The sequence below is a fragment of the Sphaeramia orbicularis genome, chromosome 1 (assembly GCF_902148855.1).
Source record: "Sphaeramia orbicularis chromosome 1, fSphaOr1.1, whole genome shotgun sequence".
Taxonomy (NCBI): Eukaryota; Metazoa; Chordata; class Actinopteri; order Kurtiformes; family Apogonidae; genus Sphaeramia; species Sphaeramia orbicularis.
Window position 1 is genome coordinate 24,734,549 of NC_043957.1, and position 22,384 is coordinate 24,756,932.

At 34.1% G+C, this 22,384-nt stretch overlaps 1 protein-coding gene across 1 annotated transcript; it reads right to left on the reverse strand.

Annotated features, from left to right (window-relative positions):
- Positions 1-1,896: 1,896 nt before the first annotated feature.
- Positions 1,897-21,526, reverse strand: capn9 (calpain 9). The gene is made up of 20 exons (XM_030132650.1): positions 21,204-21,526; positions 18,467-18,536; positions 18,262-18,380; positions 16,554-16,687; positions 15,642-15,810; positions 15,454-15,537; positions 14,251-14,336; positions 13,376-13,453; positions 12,403-12,563; positions 11,721-11,878; positions 10,706-10,914; positions 9,777-9,813; positions 8,810-8,890; positions 8,626-8,683; positions 7,297-7,361; positions 5,468-5,536; positions 5,299-5,377; positions 3,829-3,945; positions 3,681-3,739; positions 1,897-2,186 (listed from the first exon to the last, which is right to left on the reverse strand). The coding sequence occupies exons 1-20, from the start codon at positions 21,399-21,401 to the stop codon at positions 2,160-2,162; spliced, it is 2,058 nt and encodes a 685-aa protein (XP_029988510.1). The 5' UTR covers positions 21,402-21,526; the 3' UTR covers positions 1,897-2,159.
- Positions 21,527-22,384: the final 858 nt, after the last annotated feature.

Here is a 22,384-nt window from a genome sequence, read left to right on the forward strand (position 1 = left end):
TGGTTCGCTCCAAAGGACTGATCTTTATCCATTTAAAGGCGTAGAGGTGTATTACCGCCACCTACTGGATTGGAGATTGATTTCATTGAAATGTGTCAACATATCAGTTTTCCTGTTTTTAAAATACAAATATTTGTGCTGATCTTAACTCAAGCTCTGTATGAGATCATATGAAAATAACCCCAGAAAAAGTCTTATCCTTTGATTTACCTAAAGGAAGGATAAAATGGCTTAAGCTCTGACCTCAGTTCAGTTCAGTTCAGTTCACATTTATTTACAAATCATTTAAAATACGTATACAAGTTGTATTCATAATTTCCAGCAAGATATGATTTTGTAAAAAGGGTAACCCCAGAAGCTATCCATAGCTTATAAACGGGGGCCCAAGACATTAAGCAAAACAGTACAATTTATTTTGAAAACAATCCCTATTTCTAACTAAGCTAAAACCTAACCCTTGCTCTAAGAACGACCTAAGGTAATTCCAATAAATACAGACAGTGTAGAATTTAGACAGTATCAACACATCAGCATATCATTCTCTAAATCATCAGACTCTAAATTTGCTGCTTTCTTTATTTGCGCCAAATTCTGTTTTTTTACACAATACATTGCAAAAATTTCTGGATTTATATTTTTTATGTATTTTTTCAGCTCCAGACCCAAATTTCAAACATATGTAAATTAATCTAATTTTTTTTTTTAAATAATTGTCATTTTACACTTTTCACCAATACATAATTAATTTGCGCTTCCATATGAGGACTGCTGTCTGAACTGAACTGCAGTGGTCAAACACCCACCCTTAAATCAATCTTTATACTGAAAACCACTTCAAAAACAGCATCCACTACTGTACTATAATACAATGAATATACTGCAGATAATGACTTCAGTTTGAAGTTGATCCGTGTATTTATGCTCGTGACAGAAACTGTTGACTGAACCTTTTTGTTTTGCTTTTTTTTTTTTTTTTTACACATACCCATTTCTGATGATGTACTATAAACTGAACAATGTGACCAAAAGGCAGACTGATGTGCCCATGAATTCCTTAATCCTACTGTTGTCTTTTTAAACCAATTGTCTTATACCTTAATCCTATGTGTTTGTTTTTTTTTTGCTCTTGATTTTAAATTGATTCTTATTTTTATGGTTTCTTAGTCAACTGTACATATATTATGTCCTTTGTGATATGTTACTTGCGTTTAATTTCTTTTCACTTCTCAATGCATGCTGCACTTTTCCCTTTTGACAGCAAAGTTTTAATATATTTGTAGGGAAAAGAAATGATTTCACATTATTTAATACTGATAAACTTGTTTAGTTTTGTCGTATATACATACATACATACATACATACATACAGATAGATAGATAGATAGATAGATAGATAGATAGATAGATAGATAGATAGATAGATAGATAGATAGATAGATAGATAGATAGATAGATAGATAGATAGATAGATAGATAGATAGATAGATAGATAGATAGATAGATAGATAGATAGATAGATATAGATATATAGATAGATGGATATATATACACACACACATTATTATTATTATTATTATTATTATTATTATTATTATTATTATTATTATTATTATTATTATTATTATTATTATTATCCTAAAGACTTGATAACTGAAACCAGAAAGAAAAAATTCTTAACAGAACTTATGTTTCATTAAAATGCAAAGTAAAAGTGACAAATTCCAATGACTGTTCAAACATTTCCTAAGAGCTTCAGTATGTTTTACTGCAATGCTGATTTATGTTAAAAAAAAAAAAAAAAAAAAAAAAAAAGTTAATTTACCTATTGTCTGTCATTTCTATCAGCAAAATCAACAATTTTAACTGATGTCTGTAGCATTTTTCTACATCAAACACACAAGATTTATGAAAGATTTATTTCCATTCAAGCGGAGTACAGAGAAAATGACCAACACAACATCCAAAAACAAGAAGAGGAAAAACTTTCACCCTGTCCTTCTCAATGTTAAACACAACAATGGACTAGAACTGGAGAGATGTTGCAAATAAAAAATAATAAGAGCTTGTGTTGCATGCACCGGTACGGCCTGAATATTGATCCCACTCTGCACCACTGATGCCGTCCTCTGTTTGTTCTTCTTTTGGCTTCTCAGCTCCTCCTTATACGTTCATCGCCAGCATCAGGAACTGTTATGTAAAGAAGAGTCGAATGTCATCAGGATTGAGATAAAACACTCCACTGTGTGTTAGTATACACTGAAGCCCCACAGTTTTAATTTTGTTTGTTCTGAAAATTGTCTTGTTTTGTGTTAAATCCAGACAAAAATATGATCAACCAAATTTTTATTTCTCATTTCCTTCTTTTTCTTCTCTTCTTATATACATGTTCTACTTTTTCTTTTGCTACTTATTCAACTCCGCACATGATGAACATCCCATGATGCAATGAGGTTTGAAACGTGGTATCCCTGTAGGTAATGATGGACTTCTATTTGTGTATACCTTTACGTGCTTTGGACTTGATTCTGACTGTTGTATTTTTGCGATACCTACTTTGTGAACGCTGCAGATTTTTTTTTGTTTTGTTTTGGGGGTTTTTGCAACAGTCCTTTTGACCCTTTCATTTTTTATGCAAATCTTTTCTTGTAATTCTCATTTTCAGTGTTATTTTGGACTTATTTGTATGGTCACCCATGGAATGCATGGGTGACATGAACTCATGTTTTGATCTAAGATGTTCTTTTGTAAAAATAAATAAATAAATAAATAAATGAATAAATAAATAAATAAAAAAAATTACCTAATACATTGACAGAGGACTTTTTTTTTGGTCTATCAAGGGTGCATTGGTAGATTTTATGAATTTGGTGTTTTTTTGTTTCTGGCATACAATAACAGTACAATAACATACAGTTCTGAATACATTTATTAGACTACCTTTCCCTATTTGTGAATCTCAGACTGAATTCACCTTTTTATCCCCAAATTTCACCTGATTCACTGGGCTAATCTGAGTCATGTAATATTCAACCACTAAAACTAATGTTTCTGTTCAGGAATCCAAGCAAATAACTACAATTTCATATCTTAATGAAGAAATAATGATGTGCTTCACTAATGTTTCTGTTTTTTTGCAAAACAGCAAATGTGAGTATTCATGGATAACAATAATACTTATATTTTAGCATTAAAAATATCATTTTGGTTAAAGAGCTTCTACATACTGGTGTAATAACTATTACAGAAACATGAAAAATTACTTTGGTATTTGTTAAGCACTGTTTGTAATATTTAGAGAATAAAATCACAATATCTGGAGACAGAAGTTTTAATATTACAAGAATTAACTTGTAATTTTTCAAGGACAAACTTGAGTAATTTACTGAGTATGACTCCTAAAAAAGGGGCATTATCAGGGGAATAGTTAGACGCTTATGTTAAAATGAAGAACACAGAGCATCTCCTTAAATTACACTTTAGTATAAGTTTCACAAGTAACAAAAGTCTTTTGGACTTTGGTAAAGCTGATCATTTTGACAGTCATGTTTTTTTTTTTTTTTTCTTAAAATGGAATAAAATAGAAGATGTAGACAACTTATAGAATACAGTAGTGGAAGGAAACTGACACACTCATTATGGTCATCAAACACAAATCTTCATCTCATAGTGATGCCATTTTACCTGCATGATGTTGAGCTTCACACGTCCTCTTTTAAAGTTGTCCACGGCCTGGAAAGCCCCTGTTAATGACACAGAGCATGAGGTTGATAATAAATGAGAGTCTTAATGGTGGCATGATGAGCAGAGCGTCAGCCTTGCGTTCACATACTGAACATGATCTCCAGACGGACGATGCAGGTGAGGTAGTCGTCAAAGTCGATGTCATAGTTGTCATCAGCGAACCTCAAGCTGAGCAGCTGCAGGAGGCGGTTGTTCAGGTGCATCCCTTCATGGAAACAAACACAGACAGTTTTTACACAGAACCTGATACTCCACCGATACTCACAATATAAAAACCTCACGTGACCACCACAATCACATATTTCACTCAGAATGAAAGGGCAGGAATAAATGTCTGATAAATGAAAAATGAATATAGCCTATAGACTTTTATTAGCCCACCCCCGAAGGGGAGGCAAGGGGCACTGTTTTTGGTTCGGTTTGTTTGTTTCTTTGTTTGTTAACACTCTGGCAGCAAAACTATTGGTTGAACTCATACCAAATTTGGTTTATAGATTGCCAGTGACCCAGAAAAGATGTGGTTTCATTTTGGAAAAAATAGGTCAAAGTTCAAATTTTGTATGAATTTTTAAAATCTTTTTTTTTCTCCACTTACTTATAATGCGCAAAATTTTAAATGTCTATAAAAACATCAACTTTGTTTGAATTTACTTCAAACTTGGTACATATATAGAGGCAGTTGATGTGCTGACATCAACATATGTATAGGCATGATGACATCAGCTGGATCCATGCCAAAATAAGCTACAATATGTGCAAGGGGCGGGGTTTGTTGTGTCTGGCACCACTTGTTACTCATTACTATAATTTTTGTATTGTTTTTTTTGTTTGTTTGCTTTTTTTGCTCCACCTTATGCATGCACATTTTCTTGCTCTTTATCCTGTTGCTGCCTTGATCAGTGAATTTCCCCATTGTGGGATCAATAAATTCTATTCTATTCTATTCTATTCTATTCTATTCTATTCTATTCTATTCTATTCTATTCTATTCTATTCTATTCTATTCTAATCTAATCTAATATAACCTGATTGAATCTAAATGAGAACACTATCTATGTGATTGTTTCTCGCTGTGCATACTCGACCCATGCAGGAGAAAAACAATAAACCACTTGATGAGTTTCTGGAACACAAACATAGAAATGGAAAAACACATCTGATCTGCCGCTGATTTAAGTTCTGATACTTTCAATGATTTGAGGACTATTGAACACCTTAAAGTAATATGTTTGGCTCCATCTTGATAATAAATGAATCATCTTAATAATAAAATGCTGGAAAACCACTTCCTCTTCTTCTAACTGCAAAATTGCTTTGCACATGTCAAAAAGATTATATTCTAATTAAATAGTTTGCATTCATGCATGTATGTAAACATTTAACCTGATCAAAACTATTCCAATCAGATTAAAGAAATACTAATAAGTAAGATATAAGATCTGCTTATATTAAGAAATCATTTTAGATAAACATATATGGGAGCATTAAGACAAACTAACAGAGGAGTAGACACATATAACAAAGGGTTTTTTTTTAATTCCAGACAGGTGAGTTCTACCTGCTGCGTTCAGGGCACTGCGGAGCTCGTACGACGACATCTTCCCTGAGCGATCCGTGTCAAAAGACAGGAAGAGCATCTGCAACAACAACAACATCTCACCTTTAAAACCTTCAGCAGTCGACACAGAGCAGAGTTACAGGTTTTACCACAGTGTATAAATGCATACAATCCACTTCTTCATCTTCTCCCAGAAGACTTTGAACTCCTGGAACTCCATCTTCCCTGTGTTGTCCACCTGGTTTATTCAGTGAAGGAATCAGATACAGGTGTGTTTTGCATCATATCCAGCCTACTCTTTGCTTTTACTTGCCCCTTTGCTTACTTATAATATTATAATTTGTGTAATATATATGTATATATTATACAAATACATGCATTTATTATAATAACAATTATAACTAGAAAAGCACTTGGAGAGTGCAAACCTCTGCCGAGGCAGATCCATCCCCCCACCCCCCAATCACCACCAAAATTTAATAATTTTTTCCTTGTGCCAGTATCAACATTTCCTGAAAATTTCATGAAAATCCATCTGTTACTTTTTGAGTTATCTTGCTAACAGACAAACAAACAAACTAGAAAAGCACTCGGAGAGCGCAGACCTCCGCCCAGGCCAATCTGTCTACCCCACCCCCATCACCACCAAAATTTAATCATTTGTTCCTTGTGCCAGTATCAACATTTCCTGAAAGTTTCAGGAAAATCCGTCTATAACTTTTTGAGTTATCTTGCTAACTAACTAACCAACCAACCAACCAACCAACCAACCAACCAACCAACCAACCAACAAACAAACCCTTGCAAAAACATAACCTCCTTGGTGGAGGTAATACAGTGATAATAGTAATAGTCGTAGTCGTAACAACTACACTACCAGGCAAAAGTTTGGACTCACCTTCTTATTTAAATGACATGAGATGGACCACAGATGGCCAACAAGAGCTCAGCATCATTTGGAACTCCTTCCAGACTTTTGGAAAACATTTCAGGTGACTACCTCATGAAACTCATCAAGAGAATGCCAAGAATGCACAAAGCAGTAATAAAAGTAAAATGTGGCTATTTTGAACAATCTAAAATATAAAACATGCTTTGAGTTTTGTCACATCTTTTTAAACTACATAATTCCATATGTGTTCATTCATAGTTTTGATGCCTTCAGTGAGAATCTACAATGAAAATAGTCATAAAAATAAAGAAAAACCAGGTGAGTCCAAACTTTTGCCTGGTAGTGTGTAAGTAAGTAATGCAAGTATAATACTACTACTACTACTACCACGACTATTACTACTACTACTACTTATAATAATAATAATAATAATAATAATAATAATAATAATAATAATAATAATAATAATAACTACATTAACAACAACAGTGTTGGCTTATAAGAAAACCGCTGTGGAGAGCTTTATAGGGATGATATTCTTCATGAAAAAAATGAACTTACACAGTCCAGCACACATTTTTATAGTAGGATGTTCACTATGAAAAAAAAAAAAAAACACCAAATGAGGGTACACACTTGTTAGAATGATGTTTACCCCTCCTACAAAGTTCAGACCCATCACCCATCCATATGCATGTCATTTGTCTTATGTAGATTCATCATAATCGTATATCAATAACTGAATGTAAAACCAAGTGTCTCTATCGACTGTCATTTGTCAAACTCCATGGGTTTTACTGCTGAACTGATGGAAACAGAACCTCTGAACATCCAAATGGGTCATATCTGATGACCGAGAAATGATGACAAACTGCATTTTACACCAATTATTTACACGTGTTGATAGGATTAATGGATCAGCAGGTATTAAACATCATCAGTAGATGGTTTTGGTCGTCGGTGGCTGTTTGGGTCTTTGAGGGTTAATTCAGGATTAATTTTCAGTGTTTCCCTTTGTAGACCTGCTGTTGGTTGTGAAAATACTGTGTAAAAAACTGGTGGGAATAAAGATGAACTGAGGCAGCCATAGAATATTCAAAGGATACGTCCATGAGGTTCATGATGCTGTGGCAGGTGCTGAGACTCAGGCCGTCAAACTTAATCTCCCTCCCTGAGACCAAAACAGATGAAATTAAGGAAAAAAATAAACAGTTATGACAGCTTTTCATGACTGAAATGATAAACAAATGAACAAAAATAATACAGTTCTTATTATACAGGAATTATTTAACGTGCAATATGAGTATTTATTCATGTTTAGATGGAAGGATGAATAAAAAGATGTTATATGGAGAATTTTTTTCTAAATGACCTAATTCTACTAAAGACAACATTTATCAGCATATTCTATTTATTTCTTCTACTACCATTGATATTTTACAGCTTTTTTAACCTTTTAGTCTTGTAAATTTATTGCATGTACTGTATATAAATCTCTTCACTAGTTCAGAGCCACTGTATGATAAAGGTAAACTGCACTGAATAAATTATTTGTATGGGGTCTATCCTGGTTGAAGGTCCACTGAAAATCTTACATTTTCATTTCCTCCAGTTTTATGAGTTTTATGGCAGTTGTTTTGTTTATTTACCCTCTTCTTCATATATGCAACAACTCAAATGGTCTGCCAAATGTTAGATAAAATAAAACTAAACAAAACAAATACAGTTATAACTACTTTTTTTATGTTTTGTGTTTTTTAAAATTATTTATTCATTATTTATTTGGTTTATTCTATTTTTATTCAAAATGTTGTATTTTTATTTAGTCTGATTTAATTTTTCATTTTTTTCTTTTGTTTTTCCATCTACAGCTTTTCTTTTACCTTTGCCACTTGTTCAGCTATTTTTAATGCCTTTTATTGTCACATGATCAGCTTCATTAGCATCCCATGGTGCACTGAGGTTTTAAATTAAGCATGTGTTTCTATATAGTATAGTATCTTTTCTATTATGTCTTAACAAAGACTCTGCATAGCTGAAGTGTGTTAGTGATGGTGTCCCTGTAGGTAATAAAAGGATTTTTATTTTGTACCAGTGTCTCAGACATGATTCTGGCTGTTCTATGTTTGAAACACTTACTTTTTGAACATTTCTGATTAATTTTCCCTTTCCAATTTTTAACAGTTTTTTCCATTAAATAAAATAGAAATCAAAAAATTAATGAAATTGAATAAAAGCTGGTGCAAGAATGAATATGCTTCTGAGTCTTTGTTTTGAAGAGTCTGTACAGAAGACTGACATATCAGATAAATAAATAAATATTTAATTCTTAAAATTTAAAACAAATACTTGACAATATTGGCTTAAAAACAACTGAAAAAAGACAATAAAGGAAGTCAAGTGCAACCTGTCATATAACATTATTACCCACTTACGTCTGCTGAGTACACCGTTCAGCATGTGTTGAAGCTCCCGGACAGAAATGGCCTGATCCTGTAGAAACAGCAGTGAAAACGTACATGGAAAACATATACATGTGCTGATGTATGTCTGAGATTCTGAACATATGATGGACAGTATCAGGTCCATGTTGGAGTCGTATGATGGAAGTGCTCTTACTGAACCAGCCAGCTGATCGAAGAGCCTCCTCAGACCTTTCTCCTCCTCTGTTTCCTCCTCAGGGAGGCTGGGTGGAGGTGGCTGGAGGCGTTAAGGACAAAGCACGAAACATACATGTTACCAGATAAAGCAAAGAGATCACTTCCATCTTTAATCTTCAAAAGCCAAATGATGCACAAGTTAATGACATACAGGACTTGGTGTACAAGCAAGTTCTATCAGCTGAAAATATTGTCAAGATAAATGTGAAATTATTATTGTTTCTTTACATTTTAGATGCCAAATTTTGTTCCTAGAAGAAAGCTGAAAAAAACCAAATAAGTAATTTTGGTTTTAAATTATTTGGAAAAAAGAAAAATAAAAAATAAAAGACAAAAATGTGCTGAAAACCACACAGAGGAGAAAATAACATGAAAACAACATAAAAGTAAGACAAGAACAAAGACACAATAATGTTGTAAAAGACAAAACAAGATGAAAATGATGAAAAAGAGGTAACAATATATGACAGACATAAAACGTAACAAGATAAAAACAAACCTGTTGTCAATGATTTTATGACCCAGTTGTTTTGCTATTTTGTTTGATTTAATGTTTACATTATGGCTAAAAGGGCAGATTTATGTGATCTGAGCTCATAATCAACATAAAAACAGCTTAAAAGACTTTTTTATGGTTGAACACTTCAGAAATAAAGTAGCCTAAACTATTAAAATGATAAAAAAAAATTTTTGTTTAAAATCAAAATATATAATGTGAATGAAGTTTTTAAAAAAAAGTAAAACATTTTGTAAACATTTTAACTAAAAATGTAAACAGAATAAACCTTACCAGTAATAATTATCATTATTGCAATGACACAGTGGTAATTATCATTTTACTGCCGAGCCCTACCATGATGTAACAGTAATGATAAGTCCAAACCTTACACTTCAAGGGAAACAGTGAAACACCAACAGTTACTTACATCTGGCAGGTCAGCGTCAATATTGTTCCCCATCTCTCTGAGGAAGGGAATCAAAGACTTTATTACAAAAAACCTCTAAGACACATTAGTGATTAGTAATTATTAGTAATTATTGGTGATGAATAATACTTTAAGTCAATTTTTTATTTTTTATTTTTTTGCATATGAACCAATCAGGACATTTATTTATGTGTCAACAATACAATAAAATAAATAAAACAGCAGAAACTGTAGCTCTACATATTAAAAAGATAAATTACTATAAATCATGTCTCTTCTTTTCATGTTTTAAGGAAATGATTTCTGCTGGCAGTAACCACATGTCAGTTATTAGCACAACATATTCATTTTTAGAGCCTTTTTCTGTCTTTGTCATACAGGAAACCATACATTTCTGTACAGTAACTTGTACAATCAGTTTAGTTTTACAGTTTCTTTGAAGGGGCACTTGTGTCTGTGAACATATCTAAATAAATAAATAAATAAATAAATAAATAATCAAGTTCTTGTCAAAGTAGAAATGTGTTTTTGGAAACAAACCCATCCAATAAACCACACACATGAATTCTCTATTAAGTAACGTTAATACCCAGGGATGAAAACATGCATGGAGGATCGGGTGGCCTAAATAAAGCAGCACCAACTTTATTTCTAAACCATGCTTTCAGGTTAATTTATTAAATGCTGTTTGAGGTTGTTGTTGTTATATATATATATATATATATATACATATATATATATATATATATATATATATATATATATATATATATATATATATATATATATATATATATATATATATATATATGTATGTATGTGTATATATATATATATATATATATATATATATATATATATATATATATATATATATATATATATATGTATGTATGTATGTATATATATATAATATTGTGGACACTCACAGAGCTGCGGCTTTCTTTTCTGAGAAGATTCTGACAATGAAGTCAGCCTCCTTGTGGGGCTGGAAGGTGGTGGGAACCAGCAGGTATTTCCCAGGAGGCAGTGTGAATCGCTCAGACACCTCCCGCAGGTTGATGTAAGTCTTGCTGCGAGCCTTGGAGGCGTGGTAGCGGAAGAAATCCTTGTTTACATGCTCATTGTCATCTGGGGCCTGAGACAGGAAATAATCACACATATAACTAGAAAAGCACTCAGAGAGCGCAGACCTCCGCCAAGGCAGATCAGTCCTGTCCCCCCCGATCACCACCAAAATTTAATGATTTGTTCCTTGTGCTAGTATCAACATTTCCTGAAAATTTCATCAAAATCCGTCCACAACTTTTGTTCGAGGGATAACAAGAAAAATTAAAGAATGGAAGTCCTTTTTATCACATTGCACTGTCATGCCTGTGAAATTACTTCCAATAAAAAAAGTTAATTTAAAAAAAAAAAGAAGAAGAAGAATCATGACCTTATCCACCAGTTTCTGCTGCTTTTAAGCCAGTAGTTTGTGTTTTGGTTGTTGCCATATTGGATCTTTGGAATTAGCAGTGACCATATTTGGACACAGGGGGCGGGGCAGTAGGAGCACAAGGGAATGGTGTAGGCTAATGCTAAACACTAGCTTACTAACTCGGTAAAACAGTAAACTTCATCGAACACTGCATAATAAAGTAATTTTATAGTCTTGTTAATGTAACATATTAACCACAACTACAGTCAAATGTCTGTCAGGAAAAAATGTGTTTTATTAAATAAACCAAAACGTGAAAATATGACTTGCCTGGACAAGCTGAGGAACATGATGGACATCAAATCCTATTATTTTACTTCAGATCTAATTAATGGAGCAATAATTTCAAGACAAACCTAAACACTTAGTAGTTGTTCCAAATAAAACAAATGACATCTGCTCTGATTCCTGAAAAAATAGTATGTTCTGATGGTTAGTTTTTTATTTTTGTATGTATTTCTGACCTCGTAAACAGCATAGCCAATGGTCTCCATGTCGAGGCCTTCCTTCCTCAGTTTTCTTCTGTTTTTCTGCATCAGAGCGATGACCACGCTGCACACATCATCATCATCATCGGCATCCTGCAGCTCCAGCTTAAACTGAGGGTTTGTCCAAAATGTGTCTAAAACATGGAGATTCAAAAGATGACCATACACAAATATACAAGCGTTTTTCAATGTGATTATTGACTTAGTGTACAGATCATGTCTGTGCAGTTCTCTCAGTTTCATCTGATGAAGGGGAGATTTGTCTGTCCACACTACAAATCTGAATTTAACATATGGATCTACAAGTTACTTTAATGTAGAATTAAACTTACAATGGTAATAGAGAAATCTGAAGCCATCACTGCACAAAAATTGAAAGTGGACTATTATGGATGCAGGAAACATCCAGTGTTTGGTAGATAAAGTTTAGAAATTAAATATGTTTACTTATTTGGTGACTGCTTTAATTTTAGGTGAAACTGGTGAAAGTGTGAAGATGTCAATATATTATTCAGTGCAAAAAATTTTTATTACATCTTATAACTCAATGGAAGAAGGTCTTTAAGTTCCTCTGCAAAACAAACAGATTTGTTTCTTTTTGGGTCAGGTCTACTTGTGAAACACTTTAGTTTCCACACCGTCATCTTAATCGTCTCACCGATGTAGTTCCTGCAGCCCCCAGCTGTGGCGCCACGGATCCACTGTCCTTCAAACAAGCTGACCTCCCAGTGGCGTTTGGTGTTGTCGGTCAGAGCATCAGGGGTCATGTTGCAGATCTCCACCTTGTCATAGCTCCTCTTGAAGTCCTCAAATTCCATCCTGAAGCACAAAAAATAATACAATGTTCACACCAGAAAATGTAATGTGTGACTAACATTTAGCAGTGCATTTCTATATCATTCCCAGTCTGCATTCCCAGTGTGAAACATTAATATTACTAAGTTATACATTAAAATGTCAAAAAAAATTATCAGGCCTGTTCTCTGCTGGATCCATTTTGTTGCTTTATGTTTCTAACACCAAATAGAAACTGAGACAAACATGTAATTTTTATTTATCTGCTTATCAGTGACATCATGTCTTGGCTACCATCACTAATGAATAAACATTTAATACACTACCAGGACTTTGATTATCATTTCTGTCTGGGTACAACAGATTTTCATCATGAATAGCTGTGAAAACTACAGTTCCCATCATCCCACTCTACCTTATGTCAGAAAACGGTCTTTTGCTATTGTTTGACAACAGTGGAAATTACATACTGTATGTTTAATGGGACTTTTTCCATTCAGTTTTAATTGCTATTAACACTGTAACAAAACAATATGTAAGAAGCTGTGTATTTTCTTTCTTTTTTTTCTCCTCTAGCTTTCAGCCCATTTCAAGGCAGTTTTACAAGACATTTTATAAATCTGGATATGCATGTTATCTTCTTTTATTCTTTTCTATATATGTAATAAGTGTAAAAATGGCTGAAAGTAATTGATCAGAAATATCAGAGGTACAGCTTATGGTGAGTTAGAGTGCTTTGTTGCATAAATATGGTGTATGTCATAAAAGCTAATAATAGAAATAGAATACATTTTCAATACATTAGAATACATTTATGAATCTCTGTTTGGACTCACCAGAATTCACCGTCCTCTGTTGAATTCTGCAGGATTCGAGTTTTTTCTGCTCTGTCGACATAATCCCACTCTCTGGATCTGAAAAAGAAAAGCAAACTTGCTAGGAGCTGAACATCCAGGAATGAGATGGAAAAAAGGAAGATTCGGGCACTAAAATCCAACAATATTACCATGATTGAAATTTTCTAAAGGTTTGAGGTGTTATCAAATTATGTGACATTTTCTTTTCTCAGTCCTGAAACTATAACTGAATGGAGTTTAATGCCCTGTGGACATTAATATAGATTGGTTGGTATTGTGTCACTTCCATTTTTAAAAAAGTCTGTCTTTGTGATCTAGATTTTTTTAAAAATTATGAACAGTAGAATGTAAAAATGAACACAACCTGTGACAAATGGTCAAACAAACCTGCAGATCATACTGGACTGAAGACCTTCTATTGAATTATGTGTATTAGTGTCCTAAAACACAGTTTATATGTGGATGAGAGGCCCAGATATACAGGAAAATGTGTGTTTATTAGTGTGGATGAGGCATGAAAGCAAAACAACAATGTAATGCAGTGACATGACATAACTGTTGCACAGTTTGTCTTAAAAATGTTAAATCTTAAGTACTGAAAATAAAATAATTTATTTGAGGAAAAGCTGATTTTGACAGATGAACAAAATTTGACTCAGTTACAAAAGGTATTAATACTTGTCACAAATCAAAAATTTTGCATGTTTTGTGTTAAATGTAAAAAGAATCTGTCCATTTGTCCTCCTGACATGTTAATATTTACTTGAAGAAAGGCAGCATCCCATTATTTGTGTTTCTTTTCCATATTTTAAACATTAAGGTGGCTGTTTGTTTAGTTTTCCTGTTATTCTTACTGGTCGCTCCATGGGCCATTCCATTCCACTTGACCCCAGGGGTTTCTGACCCGGATCAGCTTGACCTTCCTCCCCCTGTAATTCACCTAAACACACACACACACACACACACAAAAACATATTCAAGGTCAAACTCTGGATTCTATGAAACTTTAACCCAACATATTTAACTAAAATATAGAGAAGTGGCACAAAAAGGTTGTTTATGCATACAGCATTAACTGAGTATATTTTAATGTTAACTGCTTTTAAATGTGCCTTTAAACATATCATTTATGTCTAGTATATGTATATATATATATATATATATATATATATATATATATATATATATATATATATATGTATATATATATATATATATTTTTTTTTTTTTATTCATTTATTCATTTATTTATTTATTTAACCTTTATTTACCCAGGCAAGCAACTAAGAACAAATTCTTATTTACAAATGCAGCCCGATCAAAGAGCAATGGCTCAAAGAGCAATGGCTCTTTGATCGGGGGGTGGGAGGGGGGGGTCAGAAGTAAAAACGAGGTTATACAATATACAGAAACAAATAGTTAAGAAATAAATAATAGATACATATATACCTCAGGTGATTTTTTTTTAATTCACAGATGGCCAAGTTTGAAGAGCTTTGGCAGATTTTAATTTAAGGTTAAAGTAGCTTTGCATTAATTTGTAACAGCTTATTTATCGTATTATTTAACTCTTGTGGATTTCCAGCGCTTATCCAGAATCCATTTGTAGAAAAAATAAGCAGGTGATTATACTGTAATGTAATGAAAAGCTAAAATGACACTGAAACACTGCTTTTTTAAATAAAAACACTCCATTCAATTTGTGAACGAATGGAAGTATTTAAGTATTATCAACAAAATTAATGTAAAGTATAAAAAGTCAAAGTATTCATTGTGCAGTTAAATAGTCCCTGTCCGCATTTTATTATTAAATATGATGTTGTTTGACTTATTTTACTGATGATTTCATATGCGTGTTACATTTTACCACTGTACATGTTTAAGGTTGAGCTCATTTGAACTATATACAGTTGACAGTTTAATCTACAGCAACTAAAGCTGATGAAATGCAGTGGAGTAGTTTAAAATGAAATGTTTCGTTTAAGTTCCACCATTTTCTGAATTAATGCACATTGAAGCAGCTCTGGTGTGTTTCCTTGTTTTGCCGGTGTTCGTACCTCCTCCAAGCCGGTGATGGAGTAGGCGTGTCCCTTCACCAGACCGGTGCTTGTTCTGGCCTCAGACTCTGCAGAGCTGGTGGTCTGGAGGAAACATGCACACCAGTTTAAAAGCAGAATAACTCAACAAAAACAGGAAAATCAAAGTAGTTATAAATAATCTGACGGAATGTTTTTGGAGTCGTTACATTAATGGAGCATCCCATCATGGAGCCTCTGTCCAAAGCCTTCTTCATGACACTGAACAGATTGTCTGGGCCTGTTTTGGTGTCGTACATTTCACCAACTCCACCAGTGAAGTCCTCCATGGCCTCCATTGTGCTGCCACCCTTGAGGGACTCGTAGCTTCCATGCAGCCTAAAATAAATGGGAATTTAACGTTAACAGCAATAGTTTCTCCTCACTTGATGAAGGCACTAAAGGAAACATTTATTACCAGTTTATCCTGAGGTGAATATCAATGTCTACATCAAAGCTCAAGGCAATACAATCAGAGGACGTTGAAATATTTACCCATAAATCTAAATATCATGTTGCTGCTTCATAAAAAAGGTCAGCATTATATTGGATTCATCTTCTTAATACCATGAATAAAATACAAATTCTGTGCAGTTCTTACAGAAGATGTAAGAAGTTGGACCGTAGTTGCACAATTACAAAAGTCAGCTGAGGTCATTAGAAGCTGTCAGAAGTTTGGTGAAAAAGTACTGAAGGGTTTTCCAGTTCTGCTCTGGAAAAAAATAATGACAGACAAATGGACAGACAAGCTGATAGCTACACTGCAAAAATCTAAATCTTACCAAGTGTATTTTTCTCATTTCTGGTCAAAATATCTCATCACACTTAAAATAAGACATTATCACCTAAAGAGTAACTTTTCAGTGAGATATAAGAACTTATTTTTAGACAACAGATCTTGAAAATCTTTATTTCAAGAAATCTTACCAAGATAATTTTCACTTGTTCCATTGGCAGATTTCTTTTTTCTTAATTCAATTTTTTTTTTTTTTTTTTTTTTTGCTTAATTCAAGCAAAAAAAAATCTGCCAATGGAACAAGTGAGGTGAGGTTCATTTTCTGAGGTATAAAGCATGTCATTACTTGGCATAAGCTTTCTCCAGCAGGGCGCTCCAGAACTCATTGTTGGAGGCAGAGTGAAGCATGATGAGTCGGTTCCTCACCGTCGGCAGCCTGTCATCAACCACAATGTCCAGCCATTTGTTGTGTTGCCAGAACTGAGGAAATAACACAGAACACATGTCACCCAGGGCCAACGTCTCAATATTTACAGTGTTAACACTGGACTGTGCATATTATTAAAGCCTACAGTAGGAGCTTTGTTTAGTTTAGTTTGGGGTGGATACAGTATCTTATACAACTTAACCCATAAAGACCCAGTGCTACTTCTGTGGAAGTTCCCAAATGAATTTTTTTTCTCTATTTCTACCATTCTCAACTGATTTATCTTCAATTTCTTTAATAATATTATCCCTGTATTTAGCATTTTTTGGTATAAATCATGTATTTTCCTGTATTTAATTCACAGATCATATAGATGTTCATGAAAACTCAAGAGTAAATAAAAGTTAATCATATCAAAACAGAGAAAAACTAGAAAAGCACTTACAGAGCGCAGACCTCTGCCAAGGCAGATCACTGCCCCCCACCCCATCACCACCAAGATTTAATCATTTGTTCCTTGTGCCAGTTACAACATTTCCTGAAATTTTCATGCAAATCCGTCCATAACTTTTTGAGTTATCTTACAGACAGACAGACAGACAGACAGACGCCGGCAAAAACATAACCTCCTTGGCGGAGGTAATGAAGAAAAAGTTACTTTTTCAGCAAAGATACTGCTAACTGAATGTAAAAACATGTGTCCATCCACAGTCATTGATCCAACTCCACAGGTTTTACTGGTGGATCAATGTTGCAGAAGTTGATGGTGTTTCCATGGTAACTACGGAGCCTCTGAACTTCCAAATGGGTCATATCTGATGACCGTGAAAAGATGAAAAACTGCGTTTTACACCAATTATTTGCATGGATTGATAGGATTAGTGGATCTACAGGTATTAAACAGTTTAGATCAGTAGATGGTTTGTGTCACCGGTGGCGGTTTGGGTCTTTATGGGTTAAATACTCACTTTAAGGATAGATTAACCCTCTGGTATAACACACATAAAATATCTTCTTAATCACCAAAAGTGCATAATCTGCACAGTGCTGTAGCAATGTCAAGATTAATTTTCATACAGTTTGTTTTTAACTTTTTAACTTTTTTTGTATTTCATCAATTTCAGATTCAATTTACTTTGTCTTATTCGTCACCCAGTAGGATTGTTCACAATGTCTTGATGCTTTGTTATTTTGTAGCTTATCTCAACTTTTATCAGGACATCTGTACGTTTATTTTAAATCTGTTTATCTATATTTATTTTATAATGTGTATTAGTGAAAACTGTTCACCAACCAAACAACTGTCTTTGTGTCTGAAATGTCAAAAACTGTTATTTCACATGTATTATCTCTTAATATTAGTGTAGTATCATCTTCAAGTGATTCAATAATACATCCAAAAATACATTATCACCTCTTACAGAAAACAGAACTGGGCATCAAAATGTTTTCATAATAATTTTTATATGGGTGGAATGATTTGTCACACCTTCCATGTGGTTGTGTTTTTGTAGTTTATGGTGTTAATGTCTTCCTACAGAAAGAATTGAATGCTAAGCAGAAAGAGGAAGAGTTCATACATCAGGCCAGTTTCCATCGAGCTGCAGCCAATCAGAATGCGGCGTACCTGGAAGTGGAAGATGCCGGCATAATTGCTGTCAAAGTCCTGGTCGTGGGGGACGACTCTGGCCAGGGAATCTTTCTTTAAGGTGAGGGAGGCAATGGCTGCCAGGAGCCAGCAGTCTCCTACGGTGACACAGAGGAGCATCATGGGAAAGTAAGTTAAATATGTGTAGATATGTCAAAGACTTTGACAGATAAGGAGTACAGACCGAGCTGTCCTTGGCAGATGTCAGTTCTGTCCGCACCACCAGTGATGAACTTGGGGTTGTCACAGAGCTCCTGCAGATGATGACAGAACAGGCTGTTTTTTGTTTTTTTGAAGAATGACAGGTGAGAGGTGACGCTGTTGCTTTTGATAGGTGTGTTCACATTCCTGGCGTAATAATCAGTCATACAAAACACACTACACGCCACATACAGGCAGCTGAAGAATTCACTCTGAAGCAACGCCCAGAACAGAAATGTGTAGTAAAGATAATTAACATGAATAGTGGGATTTTCCAAGGTGAAGTGTTTTAGCTTCAGATCCACTCAGGCAGTTCTGCAGGAGTGTAAGTGGGGCAGTGTGTTTTTTATTATCAATGTTATGCAATAGAAGGGACAGTAAACTGGCTTTTTATAGAAAACATAAAAGTCTTTCTCAAATATTTTTGATTTGAACCTAAAGGGCCTGTGCATGACCTCTGAGCAGCTGTGGATAGTTTTACTGCAGATAACACCGTATGAGGTTAAAGTCTGCACACTTGGCTTTATTTACACAGTTTTCTTGCAGAACTGGTTTTACTTCTAAGTCTGGAAAAGCACTTAATTACCTTTTTATGCATTAAAAGTAATAAGATAGTCTTGAAATCTGTTTTCACCACATCTATCTACATCTGAATCTGTATCTTAATGCTGAACTTTGCTTTTTTTCCAAGTACTTTTTTTTTTTTACTGTGATTGAAACACAGTGTTTTTGAGCCTATTTAATATAATTATGTTCACTTTAATAAGAGATACAACCAATCTGATAACAGAAGATAGCGTCAGTAGAAAAGAATTACATATGTTAAGAACTTCTAATAGCTTTAACACATTATGTATTCCAAACAGAAGAAAACACATTTTCAGTCTATATATATGCTTTGTGTCCCTTCATATTTTGTTTAAATGCATTTAATGCAACTTGGTCAACTCTCACTACTTGTAATAAACACTACAATATTTTATTTCTCTGTATTAATGTTGATTTGTAAAGCAGCTCTAGGTAACTGTGAGCAAACAGGGTGCTATTCAGTCACAGACTGCCTGTTTTAAGATAGTAATGTACAACAAAAACCAAAGACATATTCAGTTTTAAAACAACCAGGACATAAAAGCAGCTGGTAATGCCTTAAAAAATAGCCTGTATGTCAGCTAAATATCTTAAGTCATTCATTTCTTCATCATAAAAAGAAATAAAGCACTAAATTTAACTTTTGTGAACTTGAAGAACTTCTATCATAAGTAACTCATTATGTATTCACTTTAATATCTTACAAAAAAAATTTAAATTAATATTAAATCTTGTATTTATACTTTTTCTCTCATGATACAGGGTGTTTCTGCATTTAGCAGAATAAAATTATCTGAAAGTCAGCTTTTACTACATGTAATAAACAACACAATATATTAATCCTCTGAATTCATGTTGAAATTGAATTTTTGTTCAGCAGTTCTTGTTAATAGTGAGCTGAACTTGTTTATTACTAGGCTGCAGAGCCAGTTCAAAGAATGCACACGCTCATTCATTCAAAGTAAAAAAAGAACTACTATATTCAAAACATTTTAGACCCATTTTTTGCAGATTATGACATGTATTTCTGACTGTGACACATATTTATTGAAAATTAATGTAAAACCATTGGTAAAATACAAATGTATGACCACTTTTAGGTGAAATGCCCATTTCATGAACAGCTCAAAAACAGAAGACAATGTGAAAATACAGTATGAAACAGTCTGCAGTTAAGATGTAAGCATAAATATGACTAATATGTTTTACAGATTTCTTTTACCACATTTACGCTCTTAATGTGACACTTATTAAGGACTTGAAGAACTTGAAAAACCTGTCAAGAATCACACATGATTTGCTTTACATGCTAAATTAAAATAAAAAAAAATAATACTACATTTATGTTTGCATTGGGATTTTATGCACTAAAAGCAATAAGATCAAATCAGTTTTACTGAATGTGTCATCAGTAGTTTCTTAATCTTTTAATGCTGAAATTGACAATTATTTTGATTTTTGTAAAGCAGTTCATGTTTATGGTGGTGGTGCTGGAATAAGGTGTTGTTTCTTTATTCACTTCATTCATGAGTTACTATATTTGACCGACTGTAGGGACCTGTGCCTCAGATTTTAACAAATATTACTATAACAATTAATTTATAGTTAATTTAAAACATGTTGTGTGTGTGACCATACAGACTATCTGTGAATATTTTAAACAGATTTTCTGAGACATACTTTTCAGATTTTATGCATTGTTTGCTTGTTTAATTAAATGTACTTGTTTTTCTGCGGTGTGCTCTTATATGTACAGTACTGTTCCTGTTTTAATGTGTTTTATGTGCATGTGGTTGTTACACCTGCTCCGGAAGTACAGCTGAAGTTTACAGAAACATCCATTCATGAGTAGTACACCTGCAACTTTAAACTCCATAAATACATCTATAAATAAATAAGGAAATAAGGACCTGAAGATGTTTTGTCAACACATTATATCTTTACTTCATATCCTAAGTTGCACTAAGGAATGATTATTATACTTTATATGATGCTTTTTCTCAAATCAGGTTCACAAACTGCATCTCAAAATTAGCATTTATTACAATCAACCCAAATGTATCAACCCAGTGTTCCCTGATTAACAACCCAATGTTCTGTGAAATGTGAAATCTGAAGTGACCAGTGCATACCTTGGGTCTCTTCCATTCAAACTGGATGGGAGCACTTTGACTAAAGAAAAGTGAGGAGTCGGTTGCAGGGAAGTCTGGATCCTCAAACAGGACGCCGTTCTGCAAACATTCCTTCCTTAGCTGCTCAAAGGACTTCCCATCTGACTGGGTGTCAATGGCCCGGGAGCATCCACCGGATAGCGTGGACTGCAGAGGCATCTTCTTCTGCTTCTTCTTCTCCTTCTTCTTCTTCTAGGCCTGAGTGGAGGAGAAGCAGGCGTGTGATGGAGTGAATCCCCTGCTGTGTGTCTGGTGCCGGCTCCAGCCTGTCAGGTCAGTGAAGTACACACCCTCAGGACTAAAACTGGTTTGTCCTCCTGTTCAGTTGAACCTCGCCCTGGTGACGCTCTCCCTCTCTCTCTCTCTGATTTTTTCTTATCTCTCTCTCTTTGGGCTTGGCCTGCAGGAAACAGTAAGAGTTCATTCCAGATGGTTTGGCAGACAAATGAAATACCTAAAAGTCATGCTCTCATTCATTCAAACTTGTCAGGCCACTTGAAGGACCACACCAGTGTTAGTTCACATAAAATACGTTACTCACATATTTGCATGTCTGTCTTTTGAGCAGCACCAGTGGACTGGAAAATACATTAACTCAAGTATTTAAGTCCAATTTTTGATCCTTGGATGTTTCTTGAATTTTCTGCAGCTTTAGACTTCTATTTCCATACATCTCAGAGTCAGATATTGGACTTTTTACTCCATCATGTTTGTCAGAGAGCTTTGGTTACTTTCAGATGCAAGTCCAGTTTGAACCACATACTTTGGAGGTTATTGATTTTAAGTGTGACAAACTGAGGGATGATGTGCTCCTCGGTTCACTCTAAAATGCCTGACCTCGTCAAAATTGACTTTTTAACCCTTTATTGGGCAAGTGACTGTTTTTGGTAATTTCCTCAAACATTAAATATGGGGCCAATCCTGTGCCTCAGTGACATTCAGAAGCATGTTGATTTTTAGAAACACTACACAGTGATTCAGAGGGATTTTATTGACATTTTGAAGCTGTAAATAGTGAACATGAATGATTTTTGTCAGTTTATGACCGTGTAACAGTTGTTTTATTGCCTGTGTTTACTTTTTAGCAAGGGCTGCTCAGATGTTTTAAGGCAAGAGGAGGTAGATGACGATGTCTAATAACA

Bases quoted from the DNA above. Each gene is read 5' to 3' on its own strand.
- capn9 (XM_030132650.1), bottom strand. From the start codon at position 21,401: ATGCCTCTGCAGTCCACGCTATCCGGTGGATGCTCCCGGGCCATTGAC. The intron at 18,381-18,466 runs GTCTGTACTCCT...GTGTCACCGTAG, and splicing joins CATCTGCCAAGGACAGCTCG to GAGACTGCTGGCTCCTGGCA. The intron at 3,740-3,828 runs GTATGTGAACGC...TGTCATTAACAG, and splicing joins CCGTCTGGAGATCATGTTCA to GGGCTTTCCAGGCCGTGGAC.